Source organism: Chenopodium album, chromosome 25 (assembly GCF_948465745.1).
Source record: "Chenopodium album chromosome 25, dcCheAlbu1.1, whole genome shotgun sequence".
Classification (NCBI taxonomy): Eukaryota; Viridiplantae; Streptophyta; class Magnoliopsida; order Caryophyllales; family Amaranthaceae; genus Chenopodium; species Chenopodium album.
Window position 1 is genome coordinate 11,596,713 of NC_137858.1, and position 22,317 is coordinate 11,619,029.

General features: G+C 35.0%; 4 protein-coding genes across 4 annotated transcripts; 1 reads left to right on the top strand and 3 right to left on the bottom strand.

Annotated features, from left to right (window-relative positions):
- The first annotated feature begins 543 nt into the window (after window positions 1-543).
- Window positions 544-5,126, top strand: LOC145613267 (NAD(P)H-quinone oxidoreductase subunit M, chloroplastic-like). Its single transcript, XM_081668339.1, has 3 exons — window positions 544-1,032; window positions 1,578-1,787; window positions 4,928-5,126. Exons 1-2 carry the CDS (start codon window positions 580-582, stop codon window positions 1,752-1,754), a joined length of 630 nt encoding a protein of 209 aa, XP_081524465.1. The 5' UTR covers window positions 544-579; the 3' UTR covers window positions 1,755-1,787; window positions 4,928-5,126.
- Window positions 1,781-8,445, bottom strand: LOC145613266 (uncharacterized). The gene is made up of 5 exons (XM_081668338.1): window positions 8,268-8,445; window positions 6,335-7,534; window positions 6,002-6,230; window positions 3,629-3,711; window positions 1,781-2,116 (listed from the first exon to the last, which is right to left on the bottom strand). The coding sequence occupies exons 2-5, from the start codon at window positions 7,424-7,426 to the stop codon at window positions 2,030-2,032; spliced, it is 1,491 nt and encodes a 496-aa protein (XP_081524464.1). The 5' UTR covers window positions 7,427-7,534; window positions 8,268-8,445; the 3' UTR covers window positions 1,781-2,029.
- A 3,033-nt stretch (window positions 8,446-11,478) lies between these two features.
- LOC145613681 (polyphenol oxidase I, chloroplastic-like) lies at window positions 11,479-13,272 on the bottom strand. Its single transcript, XM_081668763.1, has one exon. It carries the CDS (start codon window positions 13,270-13,272, stop codon window positions 11,479-11,481), a length of 1,794 nt encoding a protein of 597 aa, XP_081524889.1.
- A 6,724-nt stretch (window positions 13,273-19,996) lies between these two features.
- On the bottom strand, window positions 19,997-21,784 carry LOC145613682 (polyphenol oxidase I, chloroplastic-like). The gene has a single exon (XM_081668764.1). The coding sequence runs from the start codon at window positions 21,782-21,784 to the stop codon at window positions 19,997-19,999; it is 1,788 nt and encodes a 595-aa protein (XP_081524890.1).
- Between the last annotated feature and the right edge of the window lie 533 nt (window positions 21,785-22,317).

A 22,317-nucleotide genomic window follows, 5' to 3' on the forward strand; every position in this document is an offset into this window, starting at 1 on the left:
AGATATTAATAGTCATGTACATTGAAAATCACGTAAAATGCAAATGAGAATATCATTAAAAATTGTGAAATTTTTTGTATACATTCGGTTGTAAGATGCACAATTATTTTTTCCTCATTTAACGATTTAATAATCAATAATCATTTTTCAATCAATGAGTATAAAAAAACACACACACCTTTATTTAACAACCTTTGTAGAAAATGAGTGAGTAGTTTTTACATAATGGAAGACCACTTGGAACCGGTTGGGGAGCTTAAACCACTTGAGTTATCCCTCACTCCCAGGCTTTTTCTAATTCATTGGAGTATTTTGCTCCACTCAAAATGCTCTTTATTCACTTCATTAATTGTCAAAAAAAAAAAAAAAAAAAAAAAAAAAAAAAAAAAAAAAAAAAACTTTACGGAATGTCATATTGTAATTTGTAGCGTTCTCATCTAATCTCAAATTCTCAACCCCTTCCCCTCAAATGAAAACAACACAACTTACATCTTATCCACAAAAAAATAGAGGACTCAAATGCATTGGTTTTAAAATAAGCAATGCCTCAGAACAATTACCAGAGCAACATATTTGACTATGGCAGCTGCTTCATCATACATACCTTCAATAAAACTCCCTACCTTTTCTTCGAACATCCGAAGCAAACGAGCCCTGCCAAAGAGGCTCAGCTTCCGCATTTCAGCTCAACAGCAAGCTGAAGTTCAAGAAACAGAGCAATTGAAGGCAGAAAATGGAAATGAAGAGCAAGAGGGAATGAAGCAACAGCAGAAGATACCGACACCAATTGAACCCCAAGTGAATGTCAAGAACAGAAACTTGGCAAGAGAATATGGAGGGCAGTGGCTCAGCAGTGTGACCAGGCATGTTAGGATCTATGCTGCATACATTGACCCTGAAACCTGCGCGATGGATCAGACGCAGATGGATAAACTCACCCTTATTCTTGATCCAACTGATGAATTCTTGTGGACTGATGACAGCTGCAACAAGGTGTACAACTACTTCCAAGAGCTCGTCGATCATTATGAGGTATTGTCTCTAATTTCCTCAGCCGAACGGGCTAATTACAATCATATTAGTGTAATCAAGTAGTTAGAAAATTCAAGTGTTTCCACATCCATCCTAACAGCTTTAATTCTGAAATGTAGATTCTAATCACAGCCAGTTTTATTGTACATAATGAAAAGATACTCGCTAAGTCAATATTCGACCAGATCATGCCATATTATAAAGCCAACACAAAGCCATTAGCTAAACACCCCTGTATATATCAAATAGTGATGGATAAATTTGTATCCTAACCTCTAAAAAATGTCTCAGACGTAACCCTCTTCTGAAATTGAGAAAGAAACTACGGGGGAGTAAGATTTTTCTACTGAAGAGCTCACAGGGAGTGGCTGACGGAGTCAGAAATATGAAACTTTAGGTCCACTTTGTTAACAGAGGTCTGAATCAGTAGAAGAAAACTATATACACATGCAGTGCCAAAAAATTACATAATGTCCAATATTTTTGAGTCAGTAATACTGCTATCTGCTGAAGTTCTGACAGTATAATCTTTGATTGGAAACCAGGGTGCACCTCTGACAGAATACACACTTCGCCTCATTGGATCAGACATAGAGCATTACATCAGAAAGATGCTCTATGACGGTGAGATAAAATACAACATGAATTCAAGAGTATTGAACTTCAGCATGGGAAAACCACGAATGAAGTTCAACAGCAATGAGCTACCAGATGTAGAGTAATATCAAGAATCAGATGATGGAAACCAGAAACAGGTATGCAATAAGATATAACCATATTATTACTACACATTGAAACTTGTTTACTGTAATACAAAAAGGGATCTTCAATGAGCCAGATGATCACTAATATACAACATATTTCTTCAATTTGCTTACCATTCGTGTACATCATCAGCATGGTTCACTGAAGCAAAAATCAGAATTAGATACGAGACTTTTTACAAAATAAACCATGACGTGCCACACAACCACAGTCAAGTGGAACCATTTTATGGTCATTCAGGACGATCTGGGCAAAATTTTCTTAATGTCGGGCCATCCTTCCAAGGCTCACAAACTCCGCTGGGAATTGAAGGGACTTTCTGGTGCCAAAATTAAAAGCTAATATTGTCAGAAGACTAGAAAAAAACAATCATTAAAACAATATTGTTCTGCAACTAAATAGAAAAAAAAAACGTAGGCATTGTCAAAAAGCAACTTCCTCTCAATATTTACATATATTGCCACAAAGGCACAAATATCTTCAAGCTAAAATGCTCCTAGGCAGCATGTTTTTCACTGGAATGAGACCGTGCATCTGTAAATGTCTAGCGCAGCTTGCCATAATTTATGAAGATCAGAATTGTAAATTTTCAATCAATTTAGGCTGTTTTCTAGCTTAAACTATCTAATATTAACTTCCTAATTCCATATTTTTTCATTTTAGTACAGAGATTTTCTTTCTTCAAGCTACTTCCTTCCCCTAATTAAGGTAAATAAAACATCATTGGTGGAAGCAGTCACAAGAGCATTGATAGAAGCAGATAATGCTTTCCAAAAGATTATACCCTTTATTTTCAAAAGACAACTAATTGACAAAGATTTTACTTACTTCACAGATGGAGTTATCATTACATTTCAGTAAGATCTTATTCATTGATAAGCAAAATAGTCAAAAGAGGTTATACAAAAACCCAGTGGTTATGATGTATGATGAACACTGAGATTAGGCCTTAAGTCTGGAGTAAAATAGACTGAATGACTCAGCTTGACCCCTAACATACACAGTTTATCTCTTACAAATTGACCAGAAATTTCACACAGGAAGAACAGGATGATAATCTAAATTCATCAACAAAGAGAGATTTTCCATTTCCAATTATGTCTACTAATCTACAACCAATATGGCTCTACGGTTTTGTTTTAGGATCAAGGCCATGCTATTTCTGTTTGACTGGCAGAATTAGGGGGGGCGGCGGCTAGGGTAGGCCATGGCCACCCCCTTAATTCCAAATAAAACAAATTTAAGGTTCTCTTTTGTTATAGTTTTCTTCGTAGCTCAGTTGGCATTTTGCTCAATATATAGCTTTTATGCACAATGATCACCGGTTCAATCCATGTTTGGCAGCCTTTTTGTTTTTTCCCCCTACATTTTTTTAATTAGCTAGCTTTGTAAGCAAAAATTAGCTAATCTTTAGTTTTTCTTTATAAACTTTTTTTCCATAATGTATATTTTTGTTAAAATTTTAAGTCAATCGAAAAAGTTACTCCATAATACTTTGTACAAAGTATAATTAAGAAACTTTGAAATATTTAGATATAGATTAACGTAATTCATATATGATACTGGCCCCCACAAAACAAAAGTTCTGGTTACGCCACTGGTTTGAGTATGGTGTGAGCTGAAAGTATGCTCCATACTGACAAAATAAACTACTAACATATGAAGAAGCCAAGTTATGTTGGTGGGCTTTTATATCCCAGGAACTGGGCTAAATAAATTTAATCTCAAACTAGTTCATGTGAGTGACATAACTAGTTTATGTTAGTACATAATCTTCAAGAAAGAGGAAGAGAAGAAAACCAAAACAAACACAAGATAAATGAGTTGTTACCTGCAAATAAAACCTACACATTCGTAGGAGATTCAAAACCTTGGGGCGATTGGGTAGCGCCTTTTTTATTTCAAGATGCAGATCTGACATCAAGATAAGCAAATGGTTGATGCAATGGCAGACAAAAATCTGCAGGATAATATAAGCAAGAAAAAACATATGTAGTTTGACCAAAAAAAAAAAAAAAAACACACACACACACACACACACACACACCTAATCGGTTTTTTTTTTTTTTTTTTTTTTTGACACGTTTTGACTTTGGCACTATTCACACACTCTCCTTTGACCGTCTTTTGTGATTTATACAAAATAAGACATTTAATCATGTGAGGTCTTATAAAATTTGTCTCGATTTATAATTTCAAAATATCAACTTTTTTTTAACAATTTTTGCTTAGCGATAATTATAAATATTAATGGTTGAATTTTGCACTGTAAAGTGTGCCAACTAAAAACAAACAGAGGAATCATATATATATTATTGTTGTAATTACGTAAATTAAGAAAGCTTGATAAAGGTGATTGGGTGTAAGAGGAAGTTAAATAAAGCAGGAGCGATGGAGTAAAAGGGTGTGTGGGTGTAAGAAAAGGGCAAGAGAGTATGTAAAGGAGAAAATATAATGAGGTAGCATAGTAAGGGGGTTTGCCAAACTAGTCCTCTTTGGACCTGGTGGTGACCTTCAAGATTCTTGAAACCATAGGTCCAGGGTTCAAGGACTGGTAGAAAAACAACAGCAAAGGGGGGTTTGCCAAAATGGAATAAAGTACAGGTGAGTAGAACAAAGGAGAAGGGAGAGAGGGGGGGGGGGGGGGGTAAGTGGAAAGTGAGTTGAACATAAATAACAAAGGTAGTAAACTATCTACTCAAACCATAGGAACCAGCTTTGCCACAAAAGCAACATGATAACGAAATTAGCATACATAAGTCTATTTTCCTTTATTATACATTCAGTTTTGAAGTTTAGATGTACTTACTTCGTTTCAAATTATTTGCAACGATTTGACACTTTCCACTCACACTTTATGTCAAATCGTTTGCAAAAAATATGAAACGATCTAAGCAAATATTTTTTTTTTTTAAAAAAAAAAAACCAGCAATACAAACTTATCATCCTTTAAAAATTATGCCAATCGTAAACATCGCACAGAAATGAGTTTGTTCATTTGTTGTCTTCGTACTAATGTGGTATGGTGATGGAAAAGATTTAAAAAAAGATTTTGTCATGGATCCTAATTTTGTCGAGCATAGATTATATTTCTAAAATGATTTAACACACTAATTTGACTATTTTGCAGATAGGATGTTGAATGTGCACCAGAAGTCAAGAGACTTCAGAAATTCAGTTGATTTGAACCCTTATGCATATTGTTAATAAAGTAGGAAACTTAGAAGCAACAAAAGAAACAGCTTATGTTTTGTACTTAATTACTTATTGATACAAGCCACATATATATATAGTCATGGTCCTCATGGATTAAAAGGTTATTCCACAAATTACACTATTCATGGTTATATTATTGTTTCATCGGCAAAGCCAAATAAAAGCTTTGTCAAGGTAGCAAAAGGAAGAACACATAGCCTATGTTACTCGGACTCTTCATTTTACCTCAAGTACCCGTGTCGGACCCTCGACCCTCGGACATGGGTATGACACATGGACTCTTCATTTTAGTTGAAAATCATAGAATTTTTTCACAAAATAGCCGAGTCAGACACTTGGACACGTACCCGTGTCGGACATGGGTACCCGAGTCCGAGTAACATAGCAAATAGCACTCTTACATTCAAAATGACATCAAATACCATAATATAGTATGGAGAAATTTTTTAGTTGACATCAACAGATATATGAATTGTTTGTCTAAAATTACACATAGCTCAACTTTTACTGAAAAAATTAATCTTTTGCACCACAGAAAAGGAAGGACATGCAAGTAACAGCATTAATAGCATATTAGCATCACAATACAGGCATTCGAAAAAAGAAAGAGAAAGAAGTATGATATTTTCTTATGAGTAAGAGCCACATATGCCAGTGCCGTCTTGGAAAGTATTACCAATTTATCCGTTTTCTTTACCACTTTAAGTGTCTCATACTTAATTCTTATTGACAGAGTTACAGGTAGGTCAATATTTCAAAAACAGAAAATTGTGATATTAAGTGAAACAAATAAATGTACATCATTTATAACAGCTAGGCAAATCATTCAGAAAAAACCTTTCACTTAAGTGATCTCATGTAATAACTAACTCATTGGACCAAGTAGTTTAAAATTTTAATTAAGTAGTTTCCCAGCTTTCTTAAGCTGCAGTGATGAAAGAGAAGACAGAAAAGAAGCACTCTAATCAACCACCAAGAACAAACTTACCTGGAAGTTTTTCAAGCAAAGATTTGCCCATATGTCCCGGCCTGTAAGATCCACCGCTACGGGAGTCCCTATAATTTAACACAGGCTTTTTATCATTAAATTCCGCCCAAAGCTCCTTAAACTCCTTTCTCTCATAGGGATTTCTTAGGTAATCATGTAACTCTTTCTCTTTCTCCCAGTACACAGAAGAATTTACTTGTTTTATCTTCCCCTTTTTGCGCGTCTCGTTCTATGGGAAAGCATCAGGATAATAGACAAGTTAGTGTGAATGTCAGAGGTGGGGGAAAAATGCACTATTTAGAAGAAATGGAATATTGCTAAAAGAACACTTACAGACGTGCTCAGTGTATTAAGGCTATCTGTTGGAGTTGATTTCTTTTGTGATGTAATTTTTGCTCTAGAAGGTGGAGTTTGTGGTCCTGGAATTGGTGTTGTAGGTTTACGAGTTGATGATGGTGGCCTTGTATCTTTCTTAATTCTAACACCAGTTTTCTGCTGATCATTGGGTTCATAAAAGATTCGCTGTTGGTCTCCATATTCATAGATCACAGAGTCCTCAGTGATGTGGAGACTATTCAAGAACGTTTCATAAGTTTCATCAACTATTATAGACATCTTCTTCCCAGATCCAGAATACTTTGGACCTAGTATCTGATCACTATCCACGTTGTTCCTATTCTCTCTAACACAATCGCCCTTGCTAGAATGTGGAGTCTTCCTCTTGTTTCCATAAGGACGGACATTCTCAGAATCAGAATTGATCTGATCACTATCCATGTCTAAACTCCTATTCTCTTCAAGATGATCATTCCTGGAATCCAAACTCCTCTGATCACGATCAACGTATAATCTCCTGTTCTCCCTGGCACGATCACCCCTGCGAGATATACGAGTTTTCCTCTTTAATCCATCAGAATAGACATTCCCAGCTTTAGATTTTTTCCATTTAGGATTTTCAGCCGCATCTAAGCTCCTGGGAAATACATCACATGAATTATCCTCTACACCGGAATTTTTCCGAGTTGATTTTAAACTGACATCCTGATGTAAGTTCCTTTTCTCATGAATTACAGTACCACTACAAGGTTGTGGAGTTTTCCTTTTCGTCAGATTAGGTGACTCGTATTCATCTTCATAATAGATCGGGGACAATACGCCATTTTCTATTGACACACCACACATATATGCCTTCCCGTATTCCTTCAAATTTCCCAAAAATTCCATATATGTTGGATCAACATCGTCATCCTCCACAAACTTCTCTTCCCAAAACTGCTGTAAACCTTCCAAAAATGAAACGTAATCTTCATCAGCTTTATTCTCTTGAGCAGTAACATAGGATTCACCCCTCCGTCTTTTTTTATTACAAGCGTTTGTTTCCATGTCTAATAAAAGATCTGATCCTTCAAATATAGCCATATCCATGGCTAAATCCTGCCTCCTTTCTCCTCCCTTAATTTTTCACCCTCCTATTACATACCAAAGGATTACAAAGCTATATAATCCTCGAAAACCAACAATGTTCCACTTTCCCTGTAATGACCAATCGACCATGAATAACAAGCATATACTTCATAATACACAAACAATAAACATATAGATATAACATAAGATAAAAATCAAAACAAAACATAAGATACCAAAGCAAACAATCGACGTCCCGGTCATTTCTAATACTGACTCTAGGACACAGTTACATATCCTCGAAAATAACAGCTATTCAGCTTCCCTCACAATGACCAATAGACCACAATTCACAAGCATATATGTACACAAACACAAACAAACCATAAAACACATCAACAAATCCAAAACAAAACCGAACGAAAAGGGGTAAAAACCGGAACCAAACCAAAACGGAACCAAAACTGAAATAAGCTGTTTAATCCTCAAAAACAAACCAATATTGATTCAAAAATCCCGGCAATTGACCACAATTCACAAAAATAAATATACACAAAAACACAGACCACAAAACTCATAATCAAAACAAACCCTAAAATTCCGGGTCGCAAAAAATACAGGGTATCATTCAATTTCTTGCAAAATGCAAAATTTAATACAAATTCACACAACTCAACGTCTCAACATGAAGAAAATATAAGCAAGATTGTACCTTGATAATACCCAACTGGTATAAAATTCAACAATGTACATAACCAATTCATGTAATTAAGAAGAAAGTGCATAAATTTCAATTTCACAAACAATCTTTTATTTACAACAACAACAAAAAAAAAAAGGCAAATTAAATTCAACTACTTACAAATTAGGTGATATAATGAGCTAACATTGAAATTGAGGAGGATCGGAAATCGGCAGCGTTGCCGGCGGTGGGAGTGGTATCGCCGGAGAGAGTTCGGGAGAAGCCGAAACAAAAGTGAGAAAAGTAAGTGAAGATTGAAGAGTACTCCGTATTAATTTTGTCCAATTGCAACAGTTGCAAGTAAATACTACGTAGAGTAGTATTTATTGGGATATATCTAAAAATAAACAACGAGCTAACGAAGTACTCCAACACGAGATTGTAGTTTTTGTGAGTTAAGTATAAAACTAGGGACTATCTTTTTCAATTTTTCACCTTTTGGCACCTCAAAGTTTTTTTTTCACCTTTTGGGACCTGTAGTTAGAATTCCGGTGAATTAACCCAACTTTAACCCATCGGAAAAAAAACTGAGTCCCCTACTTAATTAATGACAAAAAAAAAAAGATAGTCCCTTTATTACCTTTTTTGACAAAAAAAAAATCCCCAAATTAATTACCATGCATATCCCTCTCACGTCTCTCTTCATTCCCCTTCTCCTCCCATTTTCTCTCTCCTCTCTCTTTGTTTTGCTCTTTCTTTCTCTCTCAATCTTTAATTTCTACTATGCTTATGGAGATAGTAGCTTGATTGTTGCGCTACTTGATCGGAGTTGCGTTTTTTTTGGTAAAATTCGACCGTATAAACTCCAGATATGGAGTTTTAATGGTCGAATTTGACCATTAAAGCCATAAGAAATGAAAAAAGGCTAAGGGTATGTTAGTATTTACTAATTTTTTAATTAAAATTTCGTGGATTTTATGATGTTTTTGGGGGTTTATGGTGGTGGTGGTGGTGGTGGGCAAGGAGGAGTTGGGTGGCGTGGCCGCGTGGGTGTTTAGGTAGAAAAACGGTTGGGTACGGGTCGGGGCAGTGGGTGGGTAGGGGGCAGTTGGGGGTAGGATCGTAGGAATAGTGGGTGGGTGAGGGATTTCTTTTTTTTTTTCAAATATTTACTGATGGCAGACATATGGAGTATTAATTAGGGGACTAAGTTTTTTAGTTTCCCAAGTAGCTTTTTAGAGCACTCACTTCTTAACCAAGGGACTATTTTATTTACTCACCTTTGGTTAGTTTTTGGCCGGAAAATACCCTTGAGGTCCCAAAAGGTGAAAAAAAAACTTTGAGGTCCTAAAAGGTGAAAAATTGAAAAAGATAGTCCCTAGTTTTATACTTAACTCAGTTTTTGTACTTTTGGCAAAGTTAATTGAGACTTCGGGATTACCGCGGTATCCGGTTTTATGTTATTTGCAACAATTTAGTGTAAAACGTGTTAAATGTTGATCTTATTTACCAAACTTGTGAGTTGATCTCGGCCATCAATTGAAGTTAATCTACTAAGTGGAACTTCCCAAATAAATTGAGATGTACGAAGTATGGAGTAACTAAAATTATTGATGGTAGAGGTTGTAAAAGAAAAATTGATTTTATCACACTCAAAATTGATATTAGCAACCCTTTATAAGAGCATAGAAACATGGACTCTCATAATGACCGTGCCAAGATCATTTATGAGGAATATACCTCAATCCTTTAAGGGGGCGTTTGGTTCACAGAGTGGTATGGGGTTGGAATCAGGAATGGGGTTAAGGTGGTATCGGGTTGGAACTTGATATTTAATATAATACCATGTGTTTGGTTTAATTCTGGAATGAAATATCTTACTATTCTCTCCTTTTATTTGATACCTAAGGGAATGGAATGAGTCAAACCCACCTCCCCCTAAGGTTTCTAAACCCCATACCTCATGGGTTTGAGGTATGGGTTTGAAATTCATATTTTTGACAACCAAACATATGGTATGGGTTTTAGTCATTCTAAACCCATACCCCATACCTCATACCTATATTTCGTGAACCAAACGCCCCCTAATAAAGTTCTCTTTTCTTACTTTGTATGGGAAACTTAACAACCTGCTGCTAATTACTGGAACAGGAAATTACAGGGCTATGAAGTTGGAGGTGCAGAAAGGGAAACGGAAAGGGAAGCAGAGGAGTTGGTGTTGGCACTTGAAGACTATTGAAGATATCTTAGACCAGGGTGAAGAGAGCTGTCACCAAGAGGGAGGAGCTACCAGCATGCTTACTGCCATATAAAGGGTCTGAAGTCTGCATTAAGAAGTCATATCTGGCATCTGTAGGTCTGCTATCAGGATGCAAGGGCTGTCAAGTGGCTGTAAGGACAGAATACAGGACCGCAAAGTGATAGAATGTTGCTAAATAAGATTTCTATGCTGAATTATATGCTAATACCTAACTTTCATTGTTTATCTGTAGGTGATCTGATCTTTGGGGACTAATCACCTTAATTTTGCAAACTGAAATTATTATTACTGAACTGAAATTATTTTTGCTCAACTTAAATTATTTTTACTGAACTTAAATTAATTTAACTAAATTGAAATTATTTTTGCTGAACTGAAATTATTTTTACTGATTTTCTATTATAATTTTTCTTTAAGAAAACTGAATTTTACTGAACTGGAATTAATTTTACTGAACTGAAATTAATTTTACTGAACTGAAATTAATTTTACTGAACTGAACTTATTTTTACTGAACTGAAATTATTTTTTAAGGTGAAGAGAACAAGGCTATCAGCTGTCAAAAAATAAATAAATAAATATAAAAATAAAATAAAATTGTTCATATAGTATACATTTCATTTCGTTCTTAAGGACCCGATTTAAGGTCAAAAAATATCTAACAAAAAATTACATAAATTACCTTGTTTTGCATGCCTAAAAATGTCTCGATCTACGTCTCACTATTTTCGAGCCGAGATAATAGCTTAAGGATATTTCAATAAGTGTTGAACTAAGCTACATACCAATTTTGATCCGTATATAACACTTTATTAACTAGATGGGCAATATAATTTAAACACAATCAATCTATTGCTTTTGTATCCATGCCATATCAAGTTGAGAAACGTAACCGTTGGAAATTTTGGAAATGTTTAATTAGCATATACTAACCTTGAATAAACCATGTATGATATATGCTTTATTTCTCCCATAATTATCATATATAAATTTATGTGAAATTATATATAACAACTCCCTCGCAATAAAACTTATATATGTGTTACTTGCATCTCATTATATAAAAGATCATATGAGATTAAGTAAATGACAATAGATTAAGAGTAGTTTAATTAGTAGATGTAACCACCATCAAGAAATGAACTCAATCTTCACATCGGTGATGAAAACCGCATTTGATCCGGCTCTAGGCACCAGTATTACGTTGATGTTATCATCGCCATCTAGTCCTAGATCCTCAATCAAATCTGTAAGCCCTATTGTCAAGCAAGTCTTTTTATTGTTATCCTTAGTTTTGTGTTGCTTGTGTGGCAAACTAACAAAACATCCTGCATACTCGGCATTCATACGGCTCATCCTTATAGGAAGATCATCTTCTTCATTAATGTATACGTCAAACTTGATAAACTTATCCCTTCTCGACAACTCTAAGTTAATCATTAGCACCTCTTCTTCGTCATCTTTCTGCTCTTGGCTCCTTAATCTTTGTGGCCTTGCCACTCGTGTTCGTATAGTAGAGTCTAAAGTTCTAGGAAGTTTAATCCCTGATGTTGAATCTTCCATCTTTTTTGTAACAAACAACGATTTATCTTGGTTAATCTTAGAAGATTTAGGCCTAAGATTAAGCCACGGGGTATCAACATCTTCGTATATGTATCCGAGTTTCTTGTGATCCAAGCAATCTCGAACCCTAATTCGTATTGGTTGGGCATTTTCATCATAAAAAAGAAATGAAACATTCAACCAATCTGGATCTTCAATGTCCTTCCTCTTACCCCCTAGGGTTTTCCATAGCACCCACATTCGGTCCACATTGGCATGGTGGGCATAAAAGATCGAGTCTCGAGCTGCATCACTGAAGATACCCATGTCCTCCCCATTAGGTTGGGTTGGATCACCAGTCCATACATGGACAAGATTGTGTGGCATTGTCTCGATTGACCCAGCTCCTATTGGTAGCTCATCGCCTGCTCGATATGCCCTACCAAAGAACAATGTTGGGTTCTTGGCATTAGACACCATTTGGCGGTACATAACCGCCAAATTTGAGTCTATCAACTCTTTTGGGGTAAGGTAATTATTATCATTCCCATCATAGGAAAGATCCATTAAGGTTGGGGGAAGGTGACTTGCATTTCGAAATGGGTCAAATAAGGTAGACTTCGGGTTTGTATATAAAGAGGGAATATACATACCATCAGGATGATCCCAATTCCAAAAAGGCAAAGCAAATGACGGGTCATCAATTAATTTGCCTAAAATCTTTTCAAAAAAATATAAGTAACACCTATGAAAAGGTAAGAATAACCAAGAGTCATGTACAAGAAAATCAAATTCCGGGAACCCTAGTTGATGATAGTGTCCCTCATCACAATATGCACAATGCACATTGGCTTGTTGAATGAAGCTTCGCGGATCATCTTCAGGGAGCTTCTTCATTAACTCTATTGCCTTAGAATACTTGTCCAAGTATTTATTATCCACTAAATGAGCAGCACGACGAAGTCTTAATTTTTGGTTGTCGGGTGGCTTAAAATCGAGAATATTTTTTGGTATGGGAGGACAACATTCATCTTCGGAAACATCACAATTAGTGACGTCCATGGCAATAGGGGCCGCGAGGGTGATGGAGCCACTAGGGAATGTGGTGGTAGTAGCTCCACAAAGACTTCCTAATCCGACGAGTAAATTTCTTCTATCGAGCATGATGTTGTTATTGATGTCATCAATATCATTTGTTGTTTTAGGGCTTGGATGATCAAAATCATCATTTTTGGCTACTTTGCATAATATTTTTGGTGTACAACCGCAGGTACGTGTACGGTTTCGAGTAACGGGGGGAAGCAATGTCTTCGGAAATAAGGGATTTGGGTTAAGAGGAATGGTGGAGGTGATGATAGTAAGTGAGCATAGAGAGGCTGCCATTTCTTTTACAAGAGAATTTTTATTGTTTCTTGGATGAAAGACTTGTGGAGCTTTACCTATTTGTATAATATAAGCTAGGATTAGTTGTGATTAAATATATACGTAGTATATTTCTGAAGTTTTGAATGGCTAGATATTATGGAGTATATTGTTGGCATGTCTAACTCAAAATTTGATGTCAAAATAGAGTACGTAACATAAGAAGAAAATTTAAGGGAGAATTGCATGCTTGATAAGATATTTATTCTTCATAATAATTTAGGTAATTCACATCCGTGCAATAATTTGTTTGAAAAAAATTATTAAGAGGATATACATTAATATTTATGTACTAAACTAAAAAAAAAAAAAAAAAAAAAGCTATAAATTGCACTTAAAAGAAGGAGATTCGAACATGTTGTAACCTATCATACACGTCGTACTTGCCCTCAATCTTTGTTATTTGGCTAAATCCTCGGACTTCGACATTCATGTAGCTCGATCATTCATTAAAACATTGATGATCATTCATTAAAACATTGACTTATCTAAATATCAAGGAACTTAACTATGCGCAGCAATTGTTATGACATTTTTCTTGTCTTTCTTGAAATGAGTGTCATCAATCCTCAATTACATTTTACGTAGATGAACCTATACCACTCAATTCATGTTATTAATTAAGTGTGCTAAATACGGGTCTAGGCCGCACCCATCACGGGAGAGTGCAAGTCCACCACTTTACAAGACCAAGGAGGTTCCATCTCAAAACCATATTGCAATGAGGGGAGTAGCTCCTTAACCTTATGTTGTGGTGGTAACTCTTGAATTCCTTCAACCACTACACTCCCCATATTAGGAAAGATATGATAGAATCTCTAATTAATTATCTTATGGTAGTTATTATCTTATCTTAGGAAAGTATTGCTAGTTTCCTAGTTTGATAGAGTTTGATATTATTTGGTATTATCTTCCTTGTAGCCCAAGGAGTCCTCTTGTATAAATATTTGATCATAATCAATGAGAAAGGCAAGTGATTGAGTATCAATCTTAACACCCCATTTAGTATTTAGTATGGGACAAGAGAATGCTTACATGTGGGTTGTTCACGAACTCAACAAAGTTTTTATCCATAACTAGTGTATATCCCGGGCGATGCCCTGAGTTGTTAATTTGTGTACTTCTTGCTTTAATTAACAATTATGTTGGACAATTTGTGTAGTTAGTGTATGTAATGGTTCGGGCATTGCCTTGTATGTTAGTTTTTTTTTTTTTTTTTTTTTTTTTTTTTTTTTACATCATACGAAGTATGTATTTATATTTTAATCTTGTGAAAAATAAATAAATTATATTACCTTTAATTTACTTAATAAATGAAAGGAATGTCATAATATTATGTGAAACATGAAACATTAAAAATAGTTGGTTGAGATGGTAAAAGTATTACCTATATATATTGGAGGTTATGGGTTCGAATCTTGTAGAAAGTATATTTTATTTTGTTAAATGAAATGGTTAACTTACGTTGCGCACATACGTTGGATGATGACGTGACATTGTAACATAGGCACACATACTTTGAAGAGTGCCACGTGGCACCTTAAAGGATCGCCTTTTAATATATAGTATAGATTATTAATGTTGAGTGATTTTACTTAAAGCATACTCATACACACTAGATAAAATCTACAATGAAAAAATGAGTAATGAACTAATGACATAAACTTGACATTATTGTTTCCCCTTCAACTTGACCATTTAACAACATTTAATTTAAAATTTCCAATCCGTACAGTATACTTAATTCATGTGACATTTATTGACCATCCTTACTATACCACACGAGACATGCAATATTGCATTGGACCATTATTAATAACTTCAACCTTGTTACTACTTCGTATTAGTTTGCTGTCAGTCTTCTTTGGTTACTCAATCTACTAGTACTCTAGTAGCTTAGGATGATATCCAACGATCTTCAAAAAGCAAGTTACCAAAGATAATAACAAAACACGAACCATTTAAGCACCTATGCACACAAATGACCAATTGCGGTCTATCACATGCAACATACAACTATACAAGTATATTGTTATACCCGACCCTTTTATAAGCAAATTATTCTCATGGTCGTACTTGTAACATTTGAACTAAAATTGTAACAAAATTACATAATATACTACTAGTATACTACACTATGTACAACCAAATTTCCACGTGTATTTTATCTTGGCAACAAAAAAAAAAAAAAGTCAAAGTTGATTGTTACGAAGTATTAGTTTATATGTACTCCGATCCATATCATGTAAGGGTCATGGCGGCCTCATGGGTCCATTTGGCTATAAGTTTCCGTCACGACAATTCAACAAAGATGCAACAAAATTATTAGACACCAAAGTCAAGATAATGAAACTATAATTAGTCGTTTAGTCCCAATAATTGACATTTTGGCTATTTGCATTCATGTGTAACCATACAATATACATGAAGCAAGTTTAAGAGCAAATTAATATGGAGTATATAATTTTTGAGGTTGATGTATACTTTTTGGAACAATTGAATCACAAGTCCCTAAACTTTTGCTTAAAAAAATAAAAATAAATAACATGTCATATTGAATGGTCTCTAAACTTTGTGATTATATTTGTCATGATAATATTATGATAAGATAAAGATATTATAGTCATGATAATATTTGTTGCAGATTAGGATAATCATATAACTAATATATAAAGTTAAACTTTAAGCCAAGTTACGATACAACGACACTTGGCGTTCTAATTTTTCGCCAAGTATCATGCCACATAGGCAACAATTAAATATTTGTCACATAAGATATATTTGGATATATATTTTTTTATAAATAAAAAAGTTGTATTTTTTAATAGGACAAAAACTAGGAAAAATTGTAAAGAATAATCCCACCTTTCGCCATTCTGCTCAAAATAATCACACCTTTTCGAATTCCAAATATAATCCCACCTTGTAACCCCATCTTCTCACAACGAGTCTTTTTCATTTAATGGTTGGTTGTTTGAATCAGTAACCTATTTTAAAAGGTAATTTGACACGTGTCACCCTTTAATTGGATTTTAAAAAATAAAAAGAATTAAAAAAAAACCCTCTTCTTCCTTCCCCTGCCAGAGTCACCTCTCCCTCGCCGGACCAGCCAGACCCAGCTGCCTGCCAGAACGACTAGACCCAGCCAGCCAGCCGCCCTCCTTGATTCCCTCCCACCCAATTCACCGCCACATCGTTTTCCCAATCCTATTTCCGACTCACCCACCTCCAAGAGCTCGTTCTCGACATCAATGCTCTCACGGAGTCATAGGTCCCATCCCACCTAGCTATTCCGAGTTGATTGTTGATCGCTTTGAAAGGGAATCAACTCACTAGCGAGTTCCCTAAGTTGAATCGTGTCAGTTCCCTCAACTCCTAGCGAGTTTCTTTACTCGCCTGAGTTTCCAACAACTATCTCCATCGTCTTCTTTATTCACCTTAGTAACAACGATTTGAGTGGGCTATTTTAGTTCAGGGGTGCGGTGAGGGGTGAATCACCAAATATTGTCAAATTCCGCCGTTGAAATGCTCGGAAAACAAAGCAACGATCCATGGAAATACATCAAAGACGTAACCTCGGAATTTGACCGAAACGAAATCAATGGTGATGGGTGGGAATCAGGTTTCCGATTCAAACCTTGGAGCTTGCTGTTCAGGAGACTTGTGGGATTTGGGTGGGCGTGGCTCAGGTGGCGGGGCGGGCCTAGGGTTGCATCTCAGGCGATCAGTTTGGTGGTGATAGTGGGAAGGTGGTCATATTTGGTGGTGGGTGGTTATGTAATACCTCGTATTTTCATACGTATTTTCCTAATTAATTACGAGTAATTAGGAATTATTTTATAAAAAGGGTATTTTAGTAAATTTATTATTTGGAGCCAAAATAATATTTGAATTTTGGCGCCAAAAGTATTTTGAAAACTAATTATTATTTTGGATAGGATTTATTATCCATTTATCCTATTTTAAAAACCGAATTATTTATATATTTCGGATATTTTATTTAAGGCAAAAACTATATTTTATTAATTAATTAATATGTTCGAAAATTCCCATTAATTAGCTAGGAATTTCTTTTTTCTTATGTGTAGGAAATATGGTTTTTCTTAGTTATTTTGTTGGTGAATAGTTGGTATTTAATTAATTAATTATTCTATATTATTTACACAATTATTTTATTCCTTAAAAACCGATCTTTCTAAATACTACTAAGGGAATCTCTTATTTTTCTTAATTCTATTTCTCCATCTTTTTAATATTTGATCATCATATTCTCTTGCCTTTTATTCCTCTTGATTATTTACCAAGTAATCTTCCTTTCCATATTATTTTTCATGACATACATACCTTCCATATTTAATTATACACAATCACCTTAATATCAAAACCTTCCATGATTCTTTTATTCACTTCTCCAAGTAATCTCATAAACCCTACTTGCCATAATTCTTCCCACATTCTCTGGCCATAATTCTTGTATGAGCTAGCCTATAGATACCCCTTCATACCTCTCACATTCTTCACACTATTTCTCTTCTTTTCTTCTCCTCAATTTTACACAAATCATCCCGTTTATCTTTAAGGCTAATTCTCGGGCACTTCTGGTCAGTTTTTGGGGTATTGACGTTTCACATAAGAGTGTTCCTCTCAAAAAATCCTTGAGATTAGGCTCAAGAATCATCCAATTTGGAGTTATATTGAAGGAGTTACAGCCTCTGTAAGTTCTGCCTATTCTTTCCAACGCAAATCCAATAATTCTTCTCTTTTCCTTGGTTTCTTATCTTTTCTTCTTCTCTTCTCTTATTCAATTATTGTAATTATTATTGTGGGGGATTTATAATAATTATTATGAGTAGTTTTAAGTATATAAAATCATATTTTTAATGATGTTTATGAGAAAATAATTTAAAAGGTTCATGTACATATAGTTGGGGGTTTCTAATTATTTGTTAACCTTATATTGATTAAGGTTATTTTTATTTGTAGGGTGTGTTCGATCAAGATTCTTGTGGTTCCTTTTGTGTGATTTTGCTAAGCAAGGATAAAGGTACGTTTAGGTGGCTAGATACCTTTGAAAGTGATTGGTTTGAATATCATGTTTTTACATGATTTGATTGGTGATTGAATTGAATTGAATTGAATTATGATTTATGAAATAAAGTACTCGTATGTTTGGAGGTATTGATTTTAATATTTGTTTTAATAAAAGTATTTTTAAACGATTGATTTTTAAATCGTGTTTTAAATGGTTTGATCGAATTACTTATCATGTTTAAAGGAATTGATTTGAAAAGTTTATTGAATTAAATAGAAGGTTTTTCAAGGAAGAGTTATTGATTTTGAAAAGTTATTAATATGAGATTTTATTCTCAAGTATTTATTTAAAAGGTTTTTATTTTGAAAGTATGTGGAATTGTTGAAAAGAAGTTTGAATTGTATTGGAATTACTAAAAGGATTAATTGAACCATTGAATTATTATTATTATTAATGCTTTATAAGCATGTTGGTAATCCCACTATGCGGATTTGGTTTATTGATAAGGCCTTGAACTTTGTATGACCGGTACTTTCCTCAAGAATAGTCCTGTAATACAAGGAGACTAGCTTGGGGGTGTGCACACTTGGGTGAGGAATTGGATTAAAAGAAATTGGTTCAAAAAGGAATTGGATTTTAAAGGAATTGGTTTGTCAATTATTTTGAATGTTAATCATTGAAATTGGTTTTGAATCATGAGTTTGGAATTATTGTACTAATTAATGGAATTGGTATTAAAGCATGTTTACGAATAAATTGAGTTTACATTATCTTGCACTTATCGTACTTAGCATATTTTGCTAATCCGTATTTCCTATTTGTTTTGGTTCGCCCTGTTTACCGTAATGGTAAGCAATGTTGACTACTTTCAGGTGAAGTCATGAATGAGCATATGGGAGTCCCGAGATTTGCTTCACCTAGTTTAGGAATGTTGGTGTTGTCTTTATTTTTTAGCACTCATAAAACTGTTACTATAAGTATTAATAAAAGAAAGTCGAGTTTCTGCTGCAAAGTATTGGTTTTATTTAGTAAGTTTTGAGTAGCCTTGCGTAATCACGCGGCGGTAATATGCCCAGATCTATCTCTACGGTATAATTATACGTATTATACTGGTATTTCCGTAGAGGGAGATTTGGGGGTTTTACAGGTCATGATGGTTGAATGAAAGGGGTGAGGTGGAAAAAGAAGATTAAAAATAATTTAAAAAATAAATTAATCTGTAAAATAAGTTGAAGGTAAAAACGCTTGTTTGGTGTTAAGGTGGGATTAATTCTGGAATACGCAAAGGTGGATTGTTTTGAGAATATGTGTCAGGGGTGGGATTATTCTTTTCAATTTTTTCTTATTTTTTTTTAAAATAATTAAATTAATTACATTGAAAATGACAACGTGTTTGAAATTCAAACCTTAGTCCAATTTGAAATTTCATGCAAATTTAAATGAAATATTAAAAGTAGTGGATTTTGGGCCCCATCAAAACAACCAATAAAATGTTGTCATGTCATAATGCTAGCTTATTCCTTATAATCAAAATAAACCCTTAAATTCCGGGTCGCAAAAAATACAGGCTACTCCCCCCGCCCCCTTTTTACATTCTATTTCTAAAATTATACGTGAATTAAGGAACTTGGAATGTAGTAGATGTGACCACCATCAAGAAATGAATTCAATCTTCACATCGGTGATGAAAACTGCATCTGATCCGGCTCTAGGCACCAATATTACGTCGATGTTATCATCGCCATCTACTCCTTGATCCTCAATCAAATCTGTAAGCCCTATTGTCAAGCAAGTCTTTTTATTATGATCCTTAGTTTTGTGTTGCTTGTGCGGCAAACTAACAAAACATCCTGCATACTCGGCGTTCATATGACTCATCCTCTTAGGAAGATCATCTTCTTCATTAATATATACATCAAACTTGATAAACTTATCCCTTCGCAACAACTCTAAATCAATCTTTAGCACTTCCTCTTCGTCTGCTTTCTGCTCTTGACTCCTTGATCTTTGTGGCCTTACCACTCGTGTTCGTATAGTAGAGTCTAGAGTTCTAGGAAATGTAATCCCTGATGTTGAATCTTCCCTCCTTTTTGATACAGACAACGATTTATCTTGGTTAATCTTAAAAGATTTAGGCCTAAGATTAAGCCACGGGGTATCAACATCTTGGTATATGTATCCGAGTTTCTTGTGATCCAAGCAATCTCGAACCCTAATTCGTATTGGTTGGGCATTTTCATCGTAGAAAAGGAATGAAACATTTAACCAATCTGGATCTTCAATGTCCTTCCTCTTACCCCCTAGGGTTTTCCATAGCACCCACATTCGGTCCACATTAGCATGGTGGGCATAAAAGATCGAGTCTCGAGCTGCATCACTAAAGATACCCATGTCCTCCCCATTAGGTTGGGTTGGATCACCTGTCCATGCATGGACAAGATTGTGTGGCATTGACTCGATTGACCCGGCTCCCATTGGTAGCTCATCGCCTGCTCGATATGCCCTACCAAAGAACAATGTTGGGTTCTTGGCATTAGCCACCATTTGGCGGTACATAACTGCCAAATTTGAGTCTATCAACTCTTTTGGGGTAAGGTCATTATTATCATTCCCATCATAGGAAAGATCCATTAAGGTTGGGGGAAGGTGACTTGCATTTCGAAATGGGTCATATAAGGTAGACTTCGGGTTTGTATATAAAGAAGGAATATACATACCATCAGGATGATCCCAATTCCAAAAAGGCAAAGCAAATGATGGGTCATCAATTAATTTGCCTAAAATCTTTTCAAAAAAATATAAGTAACACCTATGAAAAGGGAAGAATAACCAAGAGTCATGTACAAGAAAATCAAATTCCGGGAACCCTAGTTGGTGATAGTGTCCCTCATCACAATATGCACAATGCACATTGGCTTGTTGAATGAAGCTTCGCGGATCATCTTCAGGGAGCTTCTTCATTAACTCTATAGCCTTAGAATACTTGTCTAAGTATTCGTTATCCACTAAATGAGCAGCAGGACGAAGTCTTAATTTTTGGTTGTCAAGAGGCTTAAAATCGAGAATGTTTTTCGGCATGGGAGGACAACATTCATCTCCGGAAGCATCACAATTAGTGGCATCCATGGCAATAGGAGCCGCGAGGGTAGTGGAGCCACTAGGGAATGTGGTGGTAGTAGCTCCACAAAGACTTCCTAACCCGACAAGAATATTTCTTCTATCGAGCATGATGTTATTGATGTCATCAATATTATTTATTGTTTTAGGGCTTTGATGAGAATCATCATTTTTGGCTACTTTGCATGATATTTTGGGTGTACAACCGTAGGTACGAGTACATTTTCGAGCAATGGGGGGAAGCAATGTCTTCGAAAATAAGGGATTCGGGTTAAGAGGAATGATGGAGGTGATGATAGAAGGTGAGTATAAAGAGGCTGCCATTTCTTTTACAAGAGAATTGTTGTGGAGCTTCACCTATTTGTATAATAAGCTACGATTAATGGTGGTTATATATAGGAAGTATATTGTTAGATATTATGAAGTGTATAGTATATTGTTGGGATGTCTAACTCAAAATTTATTGTCAAAATTAAATGGAGTACGTAACATGCATGAGAAGAAAACATAAGACTTATCATACACATGCATATAACCTATCACACATATGCCCTTGATCTTAATTAATCTTTAGGCTAAAGTCTTAGACTTCGACATTCATGAAGGTCATTAATTATATCAAAATATTGAAGTATCAATATATCAAGGAGCTCGACATAATTGTTGTGAAATTAAATGTTACTGTACTTGTCTTTCTTAAAATGAGTTATCAATCCTCAGTTACGTACAAGATCATATTCCACTCAATTCATGTAAAGTGCTTAATCCATAATTAATCTATACGTTTGACTTCCGGTGACTGTTCTTGAAGCATACTCATATAAATAAGTACACACTTTATAAAATTTTCACCGAAA

Excerpts from the sequence above, each read along its gene's own strand:
- LOC145613682 (XM_081668764.1), bottom strand. The coding sequence starts at position 21,784 with ATGGCAGCCTCTTTATACTCACCTTCTATCATCACCTCCATCATTCCT.
- LOC145613267 (XM_081668339.1), top strand. The coding sequence starts at position 580 with ATGGCAGCTGCTTCATCATACATACCTTCAATAAAACTCCCTACCTTT. Across the intron at positions 1,033-1,577 it reads AGCTCGTCGATCATTATGAG|GGTGCACCTCTGACAGAATA; the intron begins GTATTGTCTCTA and ends ATTGGAAACCAG.
- LOC145613266 (XM_081668338.1), bottom strand. The coding sequence starts at position 7,426 with ATGGATATGGCTATATTTGAAGGATCAGATCTTTTATTAGACATGGAA. Across the intron at positions 6,231-6,334 it reads TTAATACACTGAGCACGTCT|AACGAGACGCGCAAAAAGGG; the intron begins GTAAGTGTTCTT and ends GCTTTCCCATAG. Across the intron at positions 3,712-6,001 it reads TTTGCTTGAAAAACTTCCAG|ATCTGCATCTTGAAATAAAA; the intron begins GTAAGTTTGTTC and ends TCTTGATGTCAG.
- LOC145613681 (XM_081668763.1), bottom strand. The coding sequence starts at position 13,272 with ATGGCAGCCTCTCTATGCTCACTTACTATCATCACCTCCACCATTCCT.